The following is a 19,486-nucleotide window of genomic DNA, read 5'->3' on the forward strand; positions in this document are numbered from 1 at the left end:
GTTAGGCAAGGGAATCAAAGGTTATCGGGGTTAGATGGGAATGTGGAAATCCAAACACAAGATGATCAACTATGATCTTATTGAATGGCAGAGCAGGCTCAAGGGGCCGAATGGTCTACTCCTGTTCCTTTTCCTTATGTTCTAAACTCTAGTGGATACAAGCCTAGCCTGTCCGACCTTTCCTCATAAGACAACCTACCCATTCCTGGCATTAACCTAGTAAACCTTCCTTGAACTGTTTCTAACGCATTTACATCCTTCTTTAAATAAGGAGACCTATACTGCACATAGTACACCAATGTGTTCTCACCAATGTTCTGTATAACTGAAGCATAATCTCCCTACTTTTGTAATCAAAACCCCTTGCAATAATATTAGCTTTCCTAATTACTTGCTGTACCTGCATGTAGCCTTTTGAGATTGCTGCACGAGGGCAGCCACATTTGCCCACAATAATGTATGAACTCCATTTGCCAGATCTTTGCTCCTCTATGTCATTTTGTAGCCTCTTTGCGTCCTCTTCGCAACTTACCTTCCTACCTGTCTTTGTTTCGTCAGCAAATTTAGCAACCGTATCTTCAGTCCCTTCATCCAAGTCATTTAGATAAATTGTGAAAAGTTGAGGTCCCAGCACTGATCCCTGTGGCACACCACTCATTATATCCCGCCAACCAGAAAAAGATCCATTTATGCCTACCCTCTGTTTCCTGTTAGCTAGTCAATCTTCTATCCATGCTAATATGTTACCTCCTACACCGTGAATTTTTATTTTCCGCAATAACCTTTGATGTGGCACCTTATCAAACGCCTTCTAGAAATCTAAGTGCAGTGCATCCACTGGTTCCCCTTTATCCACAGCACATGTGATTCCTTCAAATAACTCCAATAAATTGATTAAACATGATTTCCTTTCCACAGAACCATGTTGACTCTGCCTGACTACCCTGAATTTTTCCAAGTGCCCTGTAACATCCTTAGCAATAGCTTCATCTCAGTCCTAAATGATCTGCCACCCTTATCCTGAGGCTGTACCCCTGTTTTTTGATTTCCTGCCGGGGAAACAACCTCTCTGTCTACGCTTTCAATACCCTTCAGATTCTTGTTTGTTTCAACAGGATCAATTCTCATTCTTCTAAACTCCAGACTGTATTTGCCCAGTTTCCTCAGCTTCTCATCATTGGACAGCTCTTGTCCTAGGAACCTATACAATTGTAACAAGACTTCCTAATGATTTGCCTTCTGAGTTGCTTGGTGTACCTGCATGCTGACCTTTAATGTTCCTTGTACACATACACCCAAGTGTGAACATCAACAATTTAAAAGTTTTGCACTTAAAAAAAAATTGTTTGCCTATTCTTACTATCAAAGTGAATAACCTCATACTTCCCCAAACTTATAACTGCCACCTTGTTGCCCAGTCGCTTAACATGTCTACATCTCTTTGCACCTCGTTGTGTATTCTCAGTTTACATTGCCGCCTAACTAATTTGAAGGGAGTGCTGCATCGTTGCAGGTACTATCCTTCAGATGAGATGTCTAACTGAGGCCACACCTGCTTGTTCAGTTAATATTGAAGATCATTTCAAAAGAAGAGCTGAACATTCTGTTGGTGCCCTGATCAACATTCCTCCCTCATCCTGCACCATAGATTAATTGGATGTTCATCTCTTATTGCTGCAAGTAGTGTCTTGCTGCACATGCAATTGCTGCTGTGCTTGCCACCACAACAGTCCTCAAGTTCCAGGTAACTCATGTATGAAGTGCTTTGAAACTCCTGAGTCTTGGTGAGGTTTCTGAGGCTCGACGTTACTCCACGCATTGAGTTGCCCTCCCCTGCCCTCAAGACATTGAATTATTCTCTGAGTAGACTAACTTGAGCATTTACAAGTACGCGGACAGACTATTAAAATGCCACAATGGGTTCTTCTGAATTGCAGTGTTTTAGGAACACTGTTATGAAAATCACTGAAACCTTTTCCTCAAAAGAAAATAGTTACATAAGTTACTTATAAAGAAATTGAAAGATTGCCAAAGCCACAGTTATGAGTTGAGTTTCCAGGCAGCTTTGACTGTCCAATCCTAAATTGTTACAGTACTGCAGTAACCCTATGTTTTTATTTGAAGAGGAAAAGAACAATGATTTATACAGCTCCTGGAAAAATAAGTGGGTCTTGCTGTTCAGAAATACTAACTAGAAGCATTTCTATATTTCTGCAGTCTCAATAATGGTTTTCACTGTATTTAGATAGAGTATGTGCAATAAACCAGTTCATGTAAGTTCTGGGTCACAGTCAGGTCGACCACAGTTGTGTTCCGCAAACCTGGAGTTTTAAAGTATCGGTTTTCTCAATCAGAGCTATTTTCAGTCGCTGAATCTAGGCTGATGCTCACAACGCACTACTGATGGAGTGATGCACTTTTGGACATGCCGCCTTTTAGTTAAATCGGGGCCCCGCCTATCCTTACATCCCTATTGGATTCAAAAGATATCATTGCACCATTTGAATAAGAAGCAGTGGAGTAACTACTGTGTCCTGGCCAATACTTAGCTTTTAATCAACATTACTGAAATTGATTGTCTGGTTGTTGCATCATTACCGTTTGTTGGAGCTTGCTGCGTGCAAATTAGCTGCTATGTTTCGGACATTGCAACAATTGACAACAGTTCGGAAGTACTTTATTGGCTGTAACGCTTTGGAATGTTCTGAGATCATGAAATACAAATGCCGAGCTTTCGTAGCAGTCAAATCTTGGACCTTCTGGTGTGTATGGTTAAATAGGTTGAGGACGGTATCTGCCTATTAGATCAACCAAATAAACACAGTACAATGGAGCGGTTAAGTCTTTAATTGTGGCATCTGTTTTTCTGTATTTATTTATCCTGCCTGGAGCTATGGGGCTACTGCAGACTCATACTGAAGTTACGCCGGACTACACAGGTATTTCTTTGGTGAATGCCTCGAACCCATGCAAACTAATCGGTAAACTTTTTAGAATTTTGCAGGCCTGCCCTGCCCTGCCTGTTTTGATTTGTGATGTGTAGCCATCTTCTTCACCTTTTGCATTTTTGCACAAGTTAGCTGGGTCTCGGATGCCAGCTCAGCAAAGTGAAGGGAAATGAGTTGAAGGGATACGGGAGCTGGCTGGTTGGAGCTACTTTGCTTGCTCCCAGTGTAAATGGTGACACAAGCTGGCTGGGCAGAATGGATCGTTTCCGTGTTGTAACTTTTATGTATCACAAATGGAGGACGCTCAAAACAAGTCTGGGAAGCCTTCCCCTTGGAGGATGTGATAGAGTAGCGGTTATATGACCAGAATAGTAATACAGAAGCCTGTACTAATAATCCAGGGAACATGGATTCAGTTTAGAAAAATCCATCATCAGGAGCAGCGTCCATGAAGCTGTCTGATTGCCATAAAATCTCAACTAGTTCACTTGTACTTCAGGGATGGAAAGCTGCCGGCCTTATCTGGTGTGTCTTATATGTTACTGCAGGCCCAGACCAATACGGTTGACCGTTAACTGCCCTCTGAAGTGATCGGGCACACACTCAGTTCAGGCCCATGAGGAATGGGCAATAAATTCTAGTCTTATGTACAACACCCGCATCCCAACAGTGAATTGACCAAAATGCACTGATGCTCTTTATGTTCACAAACATTTCAAAGCTAGAGACCATAACTGGAGCAGAATAAGAGAGGATCAATTTAAAATACTTCCCAGTTGTATGCCACCTTATACATTATGAGCTGATGCGTGACAGTCAAATATTAGGAGGTTGTAGGTGGGTGGTCCCTTTCTGACAGACTGTCCCACCTCTTCACTCCCACCTGAAGGCGTGAGGCAATTGGTTGATGAGGGAAGACACCCTGCTTTCCTGTTGACCACATCAGCCCAATGTGCTGCAGAGTCACTTGAGAGAGTTGTCCTGTGATGAAAGACTGAGTAATTTGGATCTATATTCTCTGGCGTTCAGAAGCATGAGAGATGATCCTATTGAAACATACAAGATGCTGACATGGCTTCATAGGGTAGACACTGAGAGGTTGCTCCCCCTGCCTGGAGAATCTAGCACAGCCTCAGGATAATTGGGCGATCATTTAGGACTGAGATGAGGAAAAATTTCTTCACTCGGGATTGTGGATCTTTGGAATTCTCTATCCATGACTGTTGCGAATGATCCATCGTTGAGTATATTCAAGACTGGGTTAGACAGATTTTTGGTCTCAGGGAATCAAGGGATACGAGAAGTGGGCTTGAAAATTGAGTTGAGGCCGAAGATCAGCCATGATCGTATTGAATGGTGGAGCTGCATGATGTACTCCTACTATTTCTTATGTTCTTATGTCGCTTCTCTTTGAGTCAATTACCTGCTTTATATTTTTCAGCATATTCTGTTTTCAGTTTGTAATTAGATTTCTGCTGGCACTAAAGCAAAATGCTGTCGGTGCTGAAATAAAGACAGAAAATGCGGAAATACTCAGTCGACCAGGGCATCAACCTTAAATGTTAACTTGTAATTCTCCCTTCACCGATGCTGCCTGACCTGCTGAGTATTTCCAACATTTGCTGTTTTTATTTCAGTTTTCCAGTGGTGTTACTCATAATGCAGCAGGCATTACAGTGGTACGGATTGCGCTGCTGCTACTGTGCCCCATCGGTCACAACCTGTTGCTGAAGCACCACTGGAACTTGCTTAGGGAATTTCCCTTAAAATTGATGGCAATGCGTCATGCATTTCCAGAACTTGCTGCCTTCTATCAGCAGAAACTTCTTTACCCAGAGGGTGGGTAGAATGTAGAACTTGCTATCACATGGAGTGAACGAAGTGAATAGCAAAAAGGCATTTAAGGGGAAGCTAGATAACACTTGAGGGAGAAAAGGCTAGAAGTTTATGCTGGTAGGGTGATCTGAGAGAAGGTTTGACTGGAGCACAAACACTGGCAAGAACTGGTTGGGCTGAATGGCCTAGTGCTGTGATATATGTCTACTCAATGTTAACTGCATTTGTGTTGTGCATTCCCTGAGTGCTCACTGGTTTGGCTCACAAGACAGATATTTGTCAAGTCAGATGGAAGCTCAGTGGGACAGGAAATTTTATAGTAGGAAGCTCAAAATGAGACAGGACACACAGCCATCTCCTTAGGAGCATGCCATTTCGGAGAGCATCTGTTGCCCAGTATTTACCCCCCTCTAAATCTGTTGCTGTTTGTGCGAGCTCGGAGGTCAATGCCCCGATGTTAATAAGAGCCTTAATCAATAAAGTACTTAACACTGGAGATTGTTGGGGTGGGGGGTGGGGAATGCTGCAAGAGAGGATTTAACTCAGATTAATTTCCAATATTGACCTAAAGGACCAACAGTCAGGACCTTGTAAATGTGCTGAAAGGCTTTCGTTACTTGATAGATATAATTTGAGATAAGGAGCTTTGGATAAAAAGGTGGGGGGGTTTCTGCTGTGTTAACAGATGGAGGGATAATAATGTTTCATAGCAGTAATTGCTGACGTCTTCAAATGAAAGAGGAAACAGACTGTAATGATATTAAAGCCCAGGCTTTGTTGGAGCTGATTGTGGACGTGTGGAGAGGAGGGGGCTTTGCAGAAACTTGGATTAGCAGTAATGAGTATAATCCTTCGGATTGATGCTTAAACTCATCATATCATGAAGGCTGACATGCTTTTAAGTATCTCCAAGCGATTTACCAGCCGTAGAATATAATTTGATGTGAACATTTGTTTTTTGTTTTTTCCCCTAATCTCCATTTGGATATGTAATGCTGTTATGCAAAGAAAATATTTGTTTTTTTTAAATTTCACTTTGGCTTAAAGACTAAGTTTCTGTGACTGATTAAGTTTTAAATTTGTTTTTTTTTTGCAGGAAAATAAGTTTCAGTTGGGGAAAATTGGAAGCAAGGCTCCAGTTTAGTTTAGATTGTAAACAAATTATTGCATGGCCTTTCCCCATTACCTGCCCTCTTCACAAGAAAAAGGCAATCACTAAAAAAAAACCCTTCACTTCTGAAAGCTTTTTTTTTTACTGTCTCTGAACTGAAATATAGAAACAGAAACTAGACCAGGAGAATAAGCTGTAGGTGACGGTGGGGGGTGGCGGGGGGGAAGAGGTGGTGGGGGTGCGTGAAGAAGAGAAGGCTGGAAGGCTGTGATTTTGAACTCCGCATCAGCATGTGGGTCACAAATCTAGTATTGAGGGAGTGCTGCATAGTTCGAGCTGCAATCTTCGGATGAGAGATTGAACAGAGGCACCTTTCTCATAGGCAAAAGAAAACCTCTTAACCACGATTTGAAAAAAATAACTGGGCTGTTCTCTCACTCTCTTGGTCAACGTTCCTCCCTCAGCTCACACCATCAAAAATAGATTAACTAATGATTTAATCTCATTGCTGTTTTGGGGATGTTGCTGACGTAGAATGACAATTTCGTCCAACGACAACAATGTAGTGCCTGTAATGTGCTGAAACATTACAAGTCACTTCACAGGAACGTTAGAGTCATAGAGGTCTACACCACAGAAAAAGGCCCTTCGGCCCATCGAGTCTGCGCTGATCAAACAAGTACCTAACTATTCTAATCTCATTTTCCAGAACTAGGCCTATAGCCTTGTATGCCATGGCATTGCAAGGCGCTGGCAAACAGAATTTGACACCAAGTCACACAAGGGGATATAGGGCAGGATGTGGGTTTTAAAGAGCATCTTAAAAGAGAGGAGAGAGCTGTTGAGGTTTAGGGAGAGAATTCCAGAGCCTTAGGGCCTAGGCAGCTGAAGGCATGGGCCATCAATAGTGGTACAATAAAAATTGGGGAAGTGCTAGAGGCCAGAATTGGAGGAAGGATATGCTGGCCTTGGAGGTGGAACAGTGAAGGTTCACGAGATTAATCCCTGGGATGAGAGGGTTGTTCTATGATGAGAGGCTGAGTAAGTTATGTCTATGCGCTTTGGAGTTTAGAAGAATGAGAGGCGACCTCAGCGAATCATACAAGATTCTGAAGGGGCTTGATAGGCTAGATGCTGAGAGACTGTTTGTATTGGCTGAGGAATCTAGAGCATGGCGACACACGCCCAGGATAAGGGGCTGATCAGTTAGGACTGAGATAAGGAGAAATTACTTCATTTAAATGTTTGTGGAATTCTGTACCCCAGAGGTTTGTGGATGCTCCATCATTGAATGCATTTAAAGCTGGGATAGAAAGATTTTTAGTTGCGCAAGGAATTAAGGGATATGGGGAGCGGATGGGAAAGTGGATTTAAAGCCTGAGATCAGCCATGATCCTATTGAATGGCGGAGCAGGCTTGACGGGCCATATGGTCTACTCCTGCTCTTGTTTCTTGTGAATGCAGAGGTAAAGGTTATAGAGATCGGGAGTGGGAGGTCATGGAGGGATTTGAAAAGCGATGCTAAGAATTTTAAAATTGAACCATTGAACATTGGTCAGAGAACAATGTAACAGGTGAAAGGATTTGTAAGAGTTATGGTTATTGAAAGTGATTCACTATTTTGAATGCTTTGTTTCAATTTTATTGTCTGGCACAACGCAGTCGAAGCATTTGCTTTATTTCTTTGATAAATGTGGATATTTTCTATTACCGATGCATTCTTCCCAATAGACGAGTAATTTTTGGATGCGCTCTTGATTTGTTTCCCTGCAACCAAGTTCTTTTCTCAAGTGGCGCCTGGCCCCATGGCACCATTTGAAGTAAAGCAGAGGCATCTCCTGGCCAACATCCTCCTTTGGCCAAAAGCATCAACAGCAAATTTGTGGATTGTTCATCCCATGGCTCTTTGACTCTCTCGTGCTGTTGCTTTTCCCAGATACCAATAACTGCATTTCTGGACGTAAAAAAAATTGTGTCAGTAAAAGTGACCACAAAGCTGTTGTATTCTGTTAAAAACCCAACTGGTTCACAAAAGGAAGGAAACCTGCAGCCTTTACTTGGTCTGGCCTATATGTGTGTCTTCTGTCCCACACCACTGTGGTTGACTCTTAACCGCCCTCTGTGGTTGCCTCGCAAGCCACTGTCTTCTATCAAAGGCAGAAGCAGGTCCACTACCTCCTTTTCAAGGGAACTAGGGCTGGGCAATAAAAGTCTGTGAAACTGAAGAGGAGTCAAAGTCCTTTGGGATTTAGGTGACAAAATTGACACAGTGAAATTAAAAGAAACCTAACTGACCAATGTTCCTCTTTGTTTGATTTCCAATTCCCTTTTTCTCCTCCCCACCCCACTCTCTCTCATTCTCTCTTGTACTCTTTCTATCACACTTCCCCCCCCCCCCCCCCCCCCCGCCCCCACTCTTCCCACTAGGCATTATCCTGCATTGAAGACTATGGAGCACATGGAACACACATTCTTGCCTCGGGTGAATCCCTATCGCTTCTGTACAATAATGGTGGAAGATATCCCCAGATTACGAGAGGAGATAAAGGAAGTTTCCATGTCTGATTTGAAGGACTTCCTGGAGAGCATCCGAAAGCATTCCGACAAAATCGGAGAGACCGCCATGAAACAGGTGAGTTTGCCGCATCACACAGACACCACCATGCCTTCGTGACAGGAGTTAAAAGGATGCGGTTAGTCACTGAAAAGGGTCCAGCGCACGTCCTGCAGACTAACACCAGGATCTAAAAGGGTTATGTTATGAAGACAGGTTGCATAGACTCGGCTTGTATTCACTTGAGTTTAGCTTTTTTAAAAGGCGATCTAATTGAGGTGTTTAAAATGATAAAGGGAGTTAGTTAGAGAATATACGGTAAATCTAATTCCTCCGTTAGGGAAATCCAGAACAAAGAGGTATTATTTCAAAATTAGAACTAGGCCATTGAGAAGCGAAATCAAGAATCACTTTTTCAGTGAAGGGTAGTGGAATTTTAGAATCCTCTCCTCAAAGACTGCAGAGGATGCCGGAGGACAATTGGAGCTTTTAAGGCTGGGATCAATAGACTTCTGTGTAGTTAAGGGTATTAAGAGCTATGGATCGAAGGTGGTTAAATAAAGTTGAGGCACAGATCAGCCATGATTTAACTGAATGGTAGAACAGTCTCGAAGGAACTGAATGGCATCCTCGTTCCCATGCTTAACACTGAAACCATTGGGGCAAGTTTCATCTAGTATGGAGCCTGGATTCTTTTGTTCTTTTTTTGGTCATTTAATCTACAAGCTTGCTATATTATCAGAATTGGGCCCACTAAGGATGAAGCAGACAAACGTGGGACTTATTTGTATAACCCAACATCTATTTCCACTAGACCAAGGGTAGTGGAAATCTGGAATTCTCTCCATCCAAAACACCTGTTGAGGCTGAGAGCTGAAAATTTCAGAACTGAAATTGATAGATTTTTTTAGTTTATGGGTTATAGAACTAAGGTTGGTCGATGGAGTTAAGATAGAGAGCGGCCATGATCTACTTGAATGGTGGAACAGACTTGAGAGGCTGAATGGCCTCTTTCTGTTCCTGTTTTCGTAATGATACAGCATGTTTTAAGAAGCAAGGTGTAACCAAGAAGTTTACATGGAGGTGGAGAGGAGAATTGAATATTGTTCAGGAAGGCACGATCTTTCTCTAAGCAAAAAAGGGCTGGAGGTATGGCAGTGAATGTTTGGGAAGAGAATTCCAGAATGCATGGACATTCCATCATTGGTGCAAATCAATGAGAGGAAGGTGAATGGTGATCTGGAGTCTGAACAATAGTAGACCCATTGTCTGAATGTAGAAATTAAGTGGGTTGCTGTCTCTCACATTTGAGAATTGATCTCATGTTGTCGTCTATATTATCTGTTTTAAATTAATAAAATTCCCAAAAATATCATTGTACCTCACTGGGTTCATGGTATGTAGGAAATTCACAATCCTTACAGATAATTACAGATTATCTCTCGTTTGTCCCTGTAAAACTTAATCAACGATGCAGACAGGGTTAGAGTCCAATTGTAGCAAGGGGCTTGAGTTGGGTGGGAGAGGTGATTGGAAGCTCCACAGATGCAGATTTTGGGCAGCATCTAATCTCACCAGAATAAGAGGTGACTTGATTGAAACATATAAGGTTGTGAGGGGACTTGACAGGGTGGATGTGGAAAGGATGTTTCCTCTTGTGGGAGAATCTAGAACTCGGGGTCACTGTGTCAAAATAAGAGGCTGCCCATTTAGGACAGAGATGAAAATGTTTTTTTCTGAGGGTTGTGAGGCTTTACAATTCTCTTCCTCAAAAGGTGGTTGAGGCAGAGCCCTTGAATATCCTTAAGGCAGAGGTAGTTAGATTCTTGATAAGTAAGGGGGTGAAAGGTTATTGGGAGTAAGCAGAAATGTGAAGTTGAGGTTAAAATTAGATCAGCCATAATTGTATTGAATGGAGGAGGAGGCTTGAGGGGCTGAGTGGCCTACTCCTCCTAATTCATATATTCATATGTACCAGGTATGCAGACCTTGATCATTGTCTAATCTTATAAAGGGGCACCTGTAGATGTGGTGCACATATTTCCAAAAGGCATTCCAGAAGGTGCAACATCAAAGGTTACATCACAAAATAAGAGTTCATTGTGTAGGGGGAAATTATTGGTATAGATAGAGGATTAGTAAAGAGTCTACAGAGGGATATAGATAGGTTAAGTGAGTGGGCAAAAATTTGGCAGATGGGAGAAAAGCACAGGATATTATTTAAATGGGGAGAGACTGCAGAATCCTACGGTACAGAGGAATCTGGATGTCCTGGTACATGAATCACAAAATGTTAGTATGCAGGTACAGCAAGCGATTAGGAAGGTAAATGGAATGTTGTCATTTATTGCAAGGGGAATGAAATATACAAGTAGGGAAGTGTTGCTACAACTATTAATAGCCTTGGTGAGACCACATCTGGAGTACTGTGTACAGCTTTGGCCTCCTTACTTAAGAAGGGATAAAATTGCATTAGGAGCAGTTCAGAGAATGTTCACTTGACTGATTCCTGGGATGGGGTGGTGCAGGCAGGGGTAATCTTCGCAGAAAAGGTTGGGCAGGTTGGGCCTGTATCAATTGGAGTTTAGAAGAATGAGAGGCGAACTTATTGAAGCATATAAGATCCTAAGGGAACTTGACAGGCTGGATACTGGGAGGATGTTTCCACTTATTGGCGAGACCAGAGCCAGACATAGTTTAAAAATAAGATAAATCCCATTTAGGATGGAGATGAGAATTTTTTTCTCTTAGAGGGTCGTTTGCCTATTTGCTTCTTCAAAGAGCAGTGGAGGCAGGGTCATTTAATATATTTAAGGCCGAGTTAGGTTCTTGGTTAACGATGGAGTCAAGTTTTACAGGAGGCAGACAAGAAGGTAGAGTTGAGGCAACATTCAAATCAGCCATGATCTTATCAAATGACGGAGCAGGTTTGAGGGGCCGATTGGCCTGCTTCTCCTAATTCATATGTACGGTGTGCTCATTTACTGTAGCTTTATTAGAGTAGAAGCTGCTACGAGTAAACCTCTGGAGAGTTGAGAAGTCTCATCCCCAGTCACCTGTAATCCTCAGAAGAAACGTGAGTCCTACCATAAAATGCAGGCTCCAAATGAGAGATGCCAACTGTACTGTGATGGGAACAGAGAAGCCCCCATCCCCAAATCCATGGTTTTTCTAGTAAACTGAGACCTTCACATGCTACTCAGGCTTCAAGCAGCTTGTGTTTTTTTAAACAGGAACTAATTTAATAACTGAATTCCTAGGCAGCCAGTGTGGTCCTGTGCACTCTCCTGCTATAACATGACGGGTTTTATTGGACAACAGTCACCTGATGGTTATAAGCAAATATGGTGCTTGTACAGCTCACAGTTCTAAAGTAGAATCACTGGGAAAGATTGAGTTTAATATTGTGTCAGCCATGGCTCAATGGGTAGCACCCTCACCTCTGAGTAGGAAGATCAGGGGTTCAAGCCCCACTCCAGAGATGAGCGCACGTAATCCAGGCTGACACCACAATGCAGTAGAGATTACTGCCCTGTCAGACGATGTTTTTCAGGCAAGTGTTAAACTGAGGCCCTGTACTTCCCCCGCAGATGGACATAAAGGAAGTTCTATTTTGAAGACGAGCAGGAGAGTTTTCCTCATTGTCCTGCACAACATTTATCCCTCAACCAATGTCATTAACATGGTCATTGTCGCATTTCATGAGAGCGTGCTGTGTGCAAATAGGCACAATTTCCTCTGTTGGAACAGTGAATGTACAGTATTACATTGACTGTAAAGTAGTTTGAGTGGCCCTGAGGTTGCGTAGCAGCTATGTAAATGCAAATCTTTTTTTTTCCTTTTGTGCTCTCCTGCCTTTTTTTTGTCTCTCAGAACCAGGGGAATATATGGTACAGTGGGTTAAACACTGTTTTCAGCTTTGCTTTTGAATGTAACCCAGACTGATGGAGATCAAAGCCTTCTCTACCTGCTGGCTGTCAGGTTTAAAGATAAAATAAGTTTGGTGTGGCTTTAATCTACCTCCCAGCGGGGTGGACCTGGGAATGTTTTAGATTTCCCACATCAGCTGTCCTGTATCCTTTCGTGAAATGGAAGCAAGTCACACGTGGTAAAATCTGGGCACTGTTCTAAGGTCAGAGCTGAGGCACCTTGTGGAAGAGTTAAGAAGCTGTTAGGCTAGGTCTGACCCATGTATCTCACCTGAGGGTGCTTGATGGTGACACTGAGTAGCTGAAATTTTCCATTCAACAGATCTGACACAAGACATACTGATTTATGAGCATACTGTTCACCATTTTTTTTTAAAAGTAAAGTGATAAATGGTTTTCTTTCTTTCATGTTCTCTCTTCGGTATCCAGTTTTAAATATTAGAAATTTGAGATCAGACATAGAACACATTTTCTTTTACATATGTCTGTTTGCTGAATATTAGAAACTAACCTGTTGCACTCAGAAAACTCTAACTACACTGCACTGGCTGCCTTCTTCTTTTTCTTTTTGCAAATACAGTTCTCTCTCTCTCTCTCTCTCTCTCTCTCTCTCAGTTTTGGAGTTATGCATTGACCCAGTCTGGTGTTGGTGGCTATAAGCAAGGCTTCCTAAATGTGTGGAATAACTCGTGTGCCTCATTACAGGGCTGATCTTATCACTAAGATTTCAGTTAATGGTGGGTATGCGAAATATCATGCTGTGACCGCTTGAACTGCAGTGATACTCAGCAGTGCATTCGTCGGACCATACAGCACAGAGGAAGCTGTTGCGCCAATCGTGTTCATGCCAGCGCTTCAAAATAGCTATCCACTTAGTCCATTCCATTGCTCTTCTCTCACATCAACCCCCCCGCCCCCCACAACAACAATTTTTCCTTTTCAAATCTTCACCCAGTTTCCTTTTCAAAATTACTATTGAATCCGCTTCCAACGCTTTTTCAGACAGTATATTCCAGATTGTAACTATTTGGTTCGTGAAAAGTATTCTCGTGTCTCCTCAGGAAAACAGGATACTTGCTGTACTTATTTTTCCAAAAAGGCCTTTCAATGTGCTGTTAATGTATTCAGGATACAACATGTGGATGTTGAGAAAGGGAGTTTGTAAGTTTAACGGGAGGTGAGACAGTGAACAGGTCCTTTTAGGTCTGAAAAAGAGTGGAGGAGAGGAATCATACATGTGCAAATAGTTTTTTTTTCTCACTCCAGAATCTCTGGCTCTGCATTACAAATTGCTATGAACTCAGAGTCCAGATGACCAGTACAACATTTAGAACGTTTCCCAATCAACATACATGCCCTGCAACTCTTTTGCTCCACAGAACACCTGTTCAGTTACTCCTTGAATTTGCTGACTCTGTTTCACCCTACAGTCGATTCTCTGACTTTGCTACTTTCGATGTAAAGTAGCTAAATATAAGCTATTTAATTTTCACCTTCTGAGCCTGAAGCTGTGGTGCTCCCTTCCCTCCACCTGCCTCCATCTTGTCTTGAATTTAAGATTGAGATATTGTGAATGAATTTATACAAAATTTAAAAGCAATTAATAGGAGAACTCAAGAAATATTACAATGGTAATATTACAATAGTCATGACACTGGACTAGCAAACAAGAGATGATAAGTTCAAATCCAATCTTGGCAAGTTGTGAATTTGAACTGAATAAATCTGGTAATTATTTGATTGTGAAGCCCTAGTTGTCCTTCATGTTCTTCATGGAAGGTAACCTGCCACCATTATCTGTTCTGTCTCATATGATTGACTCTAGTCTAGCAATAAGTCAGCTGACTCTTAATACCCTCTGAAATGGCAGCAAGGGACGAACAATTAATGCACCCTTGCCAGTGATCTAAGAATAACATTTGTTTTAGAAAAGAATGGGTTGGATGAAGTGCGAGCAAACAGAGTTGTTTTCAACTTTGAAAACACGCTGCAATTATCTCCCTTCTCATTGCACTTTTCAAGTGGTTTGCTGATGGCAGATTGCCGAAACCACCAGTGGGAAGATAATATTCCAGAAATAGACAAACTCTCAAAAAAAAATTCCCAAGTTAGCTTCAAAACCATACACACGCCTGAAGTGTTTATACTGCCGGAAAATAGTTAACTGTTCTTGAAAAAAAAAAGCATGGCTTTCAGTTAAAGAGAGAGCCTGGCCCTTGGAACTCCTTTTCAAGGAGGGTAATATGACCTCAGAGACCCATTTAAAATGATCGACTATAATACAGAATTTTTTGTTTAAACAACTGGAGATCAACTGGGAGAATTACTGATTCCAACCAGACTGAACCCAAGCTCTACTCGCCCTGCATGATTTTCAAAAATTTGTTCGTGGGATGTGGGCGTCGCTGGCTACGCCAGCATTTATTGCCCATCCCTAATTGCCCTTGAGAACTGAGTGGTTGGCTAGGCCATTTCAGAGGCCAGCTAAGAGTCAACCACATTGCTGTGGGTCTGGAGTCACATGTAGGCCAGATGAGGTAAGAATGGCAGATTTCCTCTCCTAAAGGACATTCGTGAAGCAGATGGGTTTTTACAACAACTGACAATGTTTTCAAGGTCATCATGAGATTTTTAATTCCAGATTTGACAAGTAGACAGAGATAATTATTGTGCCTTTAAATTGCCTCCAGGGCTTTTCTTGACCCTACCTCCACCCATATGTCCCTATATATGCACACTTTACTCACCTGACGGCCAGAGTTTTTCCCTGTTTCCTACTCCACAATCAGTGGATGTAATTCCAATTGACGTGCACTGGAACTTCCTCCCCAAAGATCTTAAGAAACAACCCGCATTTATGTAGCACCTTTCAAGACCTCAGGACATCCCCAGTGAGCTTTGCAGCTGAAGTATAGTCACTGTTGTAAAGTAGGAAATAACGGCAACCAATTTGCACACAGTAAAACCCCACAAACAGCAATAAGATAAGTGACCGGATAATTGATTTTAGTGATGTTGTTTGAGGGATAAACATTAGCGAAGACACCAGTGAGAACTGCCTGACTCTTCAAAATAATGTAGTGGGTTTTTTTTGTGTCCACCTGATTGGGCAGCAAGAGCCTGAGTCTAACGTCTCAGACGGGAGATGGCACCTCTGACAGTGCAGCTCTCTTCCCTTCAAAACCCATTCATTGTTGACTCTAGGATTTTTTCCATGCCATGAAGCTATTCTAAGGTGGTATATAAAAGCAAATCTTATCCTCCTTACCATTAGAATCATAAACGTTCCACTTGAGAAATGTTGCAGCCATTCAGCTAATCAATTCTGTGCTGGCCTCTCTATAGCCACCTTATTTAATATCCATTCACTTGAATTGAAATTGTGCCAAAAATTGCCTTGTTGTTATTTTGAGTAACACATGTTTATGAATTAAGAGGAATTAATTTCAAAAGCCAGGATGTTATAAAACGCTAATTCATCCCCAGCCTGAGAATTGTGTCCAATTTTGGGCGCCATGACCTAGGAAGGACGTGAAGGTTTTGGAGAAGGTACAGAATAGATTTACTAAACTGGTTCCAGGCATGAGGGATTACAGCTACATGGATAGACTGGAGAAGCTGGGATTGCTTTCCTTGAATAGTGAAGGCTCAGAGGAGATTTGATAGAGGTTTTCAAAATCATAAAGGATTTAGATAGAGTAAATAGAGATAAACTGTTTTTAGTGGTTGAAAGATCAATAACTAGAGGGCACAGATTTAAGATGATTGGCAAAAAAAGCAAGGCTCCATGAAGAAAAGCTTTTTTTACGCAACACCAGGTTAGGATTTGGAATACATTGCCTGTGTAGATCTCGGTGTGCAGGGGACAGTTTCAAAGTTTGCAGATGATACAAAGCTTAGGAGTGTTGTGAACTGCGAGGAGGATGGTGTGGAACTTCAAGAGGACATAGACAAGTTGGTGGAGTGGGCAGATAGGTGGCAGATGAAGTTCAATGCTGAGGAGTGTGAGGTGATGCATTTTGGTAAGAAGAACATGGAGAGGCAATAAAAAATAAGGGATGAAATTTTGAAAGGGGTGCAGGAGCAGAAAGACTTGGGTCTATATGTACATTGATCATTGAAGGTAAGAGGACAAGTGGAGAGAGCAGTTAAAGCATATGGTATCCTGGGCTTTATTAATAGAGGTATAGAGTACAAGAGGTTATGCTGAATTTATGTGAGACACTTGTTAGATATCAGCTGGAATATTGTGTACAGTTCTGGGTGCCACATTATAGAAAGGTTGTGAGCACATTGGAGAGAGTGCAGAAGAGATTTACAAGAATAGTCCCAGGGATGAGAAACTTTAGCTATGAGGATAGATTGGAGAGGTTGGGACTGTTTTCCTTGGAGAGAAGGTGGCTAAGAGGAGATTTGATAGAGATGTTCAAAATCATGAGGGGGGCTGGACAGAGTAGATAGGGAGAAGCTGTTCCTGCTCGTAAAAGGATCAAGAACGAGAGGGCACAGATTTAAAGTGATTTGCAAAAGAAGCAAATGTGATGTGAGAAAAAAACTTTTTCACACAATGAGTGGTTTGGGTCTGGAATGCACTGCCTGGAAGTGTGGTGGAGGCAGGTTCAATTGAGGCGTCCAAGAGGGCATTGGATGATTATTTGAATGGAAGCAATGTGCAGGTGTATGAGGAAAGGCAAGGCAATGGCACTAGGCCATAATGCTCACTTGGAGAGCCGGTGCAGACATGATGGGCCGAATAGCCTCCTGTGTGTTAAGATTCTGTTGATAGGTTGATGGATATAGATTCAGTAACAGCCTTCAGAAGGGAATTGGATAAATATTTGCTGTAGAAGAAATTGCAGGTATGTGGGGAAAGAGCGGTGAAGTGGGACTAACAGGATTGTGCTTTGCACATCTTGATGCAGATGATTCCAATGGCCTCTTTCTGTTCTGCACTATTCTATCATTCTTTATTTATGGTTCCCAACGGTTTTCAGCAGATATTTCCACATACTATCATCTTTTGTGGAGAGACATTTTCCTGACCTCCTGAAACATTCTGAGGTGAAAATAGCATCTCTGCTGACACGATTTGGGTACTTCTCTGTGGCTGGCCTTGGATTCTAGGCTGGAACTATGTATGGTGGTAGATTGGAGGGTCAGAATGCTAGCTTTTGTGATATACTTTTACTGAGAAAGGTATTCAGCCCATTACGTTTACATGTTACATGATGGTGGAAAATGTGAGACTGGTATAGGTGGAGAGAAGATCTTTGGGAAACTTATTGTTCTAAGGCCGCTGTTGGGTGGTGTGAAAGATTTGATGGTGTCAGCTGTAGCTCAGTAGGTAGCACACTCTTGCCTCTGTCAGAAGGTTGTGGGTTCAATTCTTCCCCAAATATTTGAACACATAATTCAGCTTGATACTCCACTGCAGTACTTGCGGAATGCATCAGAGGTGCTATCTTTTATTGAGACGATTACTTGAGGCCCTTTTAGATGGATGTAAAAAAGCCCCATGGCACTATTTGAATAAGAGCACGGCATTCTCCCAGTGCTCTGGGCAACATTTATCCCTCGATCAACACAAAGGTGAATTATCTTAAAACTGTTAGTGGGATGTAAATTGTTTCCTACCTACAACAGTGATGACATTTCAAACATAGCTCATTGGCTTTGGGAAGTCCTGAGGTCATGAAAAGTGCAAGTTTGTTTGCTTTCTCAACCCGTCCGCCATCTTCAGCAATTTGTGCACATATGCCCTCTGCTCCTACACCCGCTTTCGGACTATATCCTTTTTTATAACTTAGACAAACATTTGATGGAAAAGTGAATGGATGTATACAATGGTAGATTTAGTTGAGGAAAGATGGGAGGAGGCTCGAATGCAGCATAAACACCAGCATGGATTGTGTGGGCTGAATGACACGTTTCTGTGTCTATATCCTTTGTAATCCTATGCCTCGCTTAATTTTTCCTACCAAAATTAATCACTTCACCCTCCTCTACACGAAATTTTATCTGCCATGGCCTTTCTGCCAGCCTATCTATGCCCCCTTGAAGGCAGTCACTAAGCTCCTCATTGTTTTGAATACTTCAAAGTTTTGTGTGATCTGAAAATTTTGAAATTGTGCCCAGTAGACCCAAGTCTAGGTCATTGTTATCTATCAAGTGGTCCTGAGGAACCGCACTGTATACTTCCCTCCAGTCTGAAGAACAACTATTCACCACTGCTCTCTGTTTCTTGGCACCTAGCCAACTCCGTATCCATGCTGGCACTTTTCCTTTTATTCCATGGACTTCAACTTTGCTGGCAAGCCTGATATGTTGCACTTTATGACATGTTCCTCCACTGTCGCTGGGTCAAAATCCTGAAACTCCCGCCACCTAACAGCACTGTGGGTGTACCTACATCACATGGACTGCAACGGTTCAAGATGATGGCTCACCACCACCTTCTCAAGGGCAGTCAGTGAATGGGCAATAAATATCGCTCTTACCAGTGATGCGTGCAGCCTGTGAGTGAATTTTTTTTTAAAAATTGTGTGTGTTTCACAACATTGTGACAAGCAGCCCCCTTGGAGTATAATAAGTGTACTTGGCGCACTTACATTTGCACTCGTACACCTTGAGCACTCTTAAGTTAAGGTATACCCTTCATCCTGAATGCATTTTAAATAGAAGGCTTGCCTGTCGGACCTTGCAAGTTGGCTGCTGTGACCTGGTGACCTTTCCTCCGTTTGGCAGCCGGGGTCTGTGGCCGGTTCAGCCAGAGTTGAAAGATAATTGCGGCAGGAGCTGAAGTTGCGGGTTTTTGCAGTACACCCTTGAGGCTATGTCTTTTTTTTTCCAGAGTCTGGTGCAAATTTCAAAGCATGTGTTAAGTTTTATGTGATGCTGATTAAGATGGTGGGTTTCGGGAACTGGCAAAGTTGAGAACTACATTTGCCAGCAGGCATGTAAAGGAGTTTTTTTTTTTGCTTCACATTGAAAAAAAATAAGAGGAGCCAATTTTTTTCTCTTAATTTCTTTGCTCAACAGCCATGGGAAAGGAGTGAAAACAGATATCGTGCAGAGGGGATTTGTACAAAAACAGACGGTAGAACTCTGT

General features: G+C 42.2%; 1 protein-coding gene across 3 annotated transcripts in view; it reads left to right on the plus strand.

Moving 5' to 3' along the window:
* LOC144688399 (exocyst complex component 6B) overlaps positions 1–19,486 on the plus strand; it is a 623,897-nt gene that overhangs the window by 130,949 nt on the left and 473,462 nt on the right. For all 3 annotated transcript variants that reach the window (XM_078554888.1, XM_078554897.1, XM_078554904.1), the window contains exon 6: positions 8,323–8,527. In XM_078554888.1, the coding sequence (XP_078411014.1) occupies positions 8,323–8,527 (205 nt within the window). The remainder of the gene's footprint in view (positions 1–8,322; positions 8,528–19,486) is intronic.

Source organism: Cetorhinus maximus, chromosome 1, assembly GCF_964194155.1.
Source record: "Cetorhinus maximus chromosome 1, sCetMax3.hap1.1, whole genome shotgun sequence".
Taxonomy (NCBI): domain Eukaryota; kingdom Metazoa; phylum Chordata; class Chondrichthyes; order Lamniformes; family Cetorhinidae; genus Cetorhinus; species Cetorhinus maximus.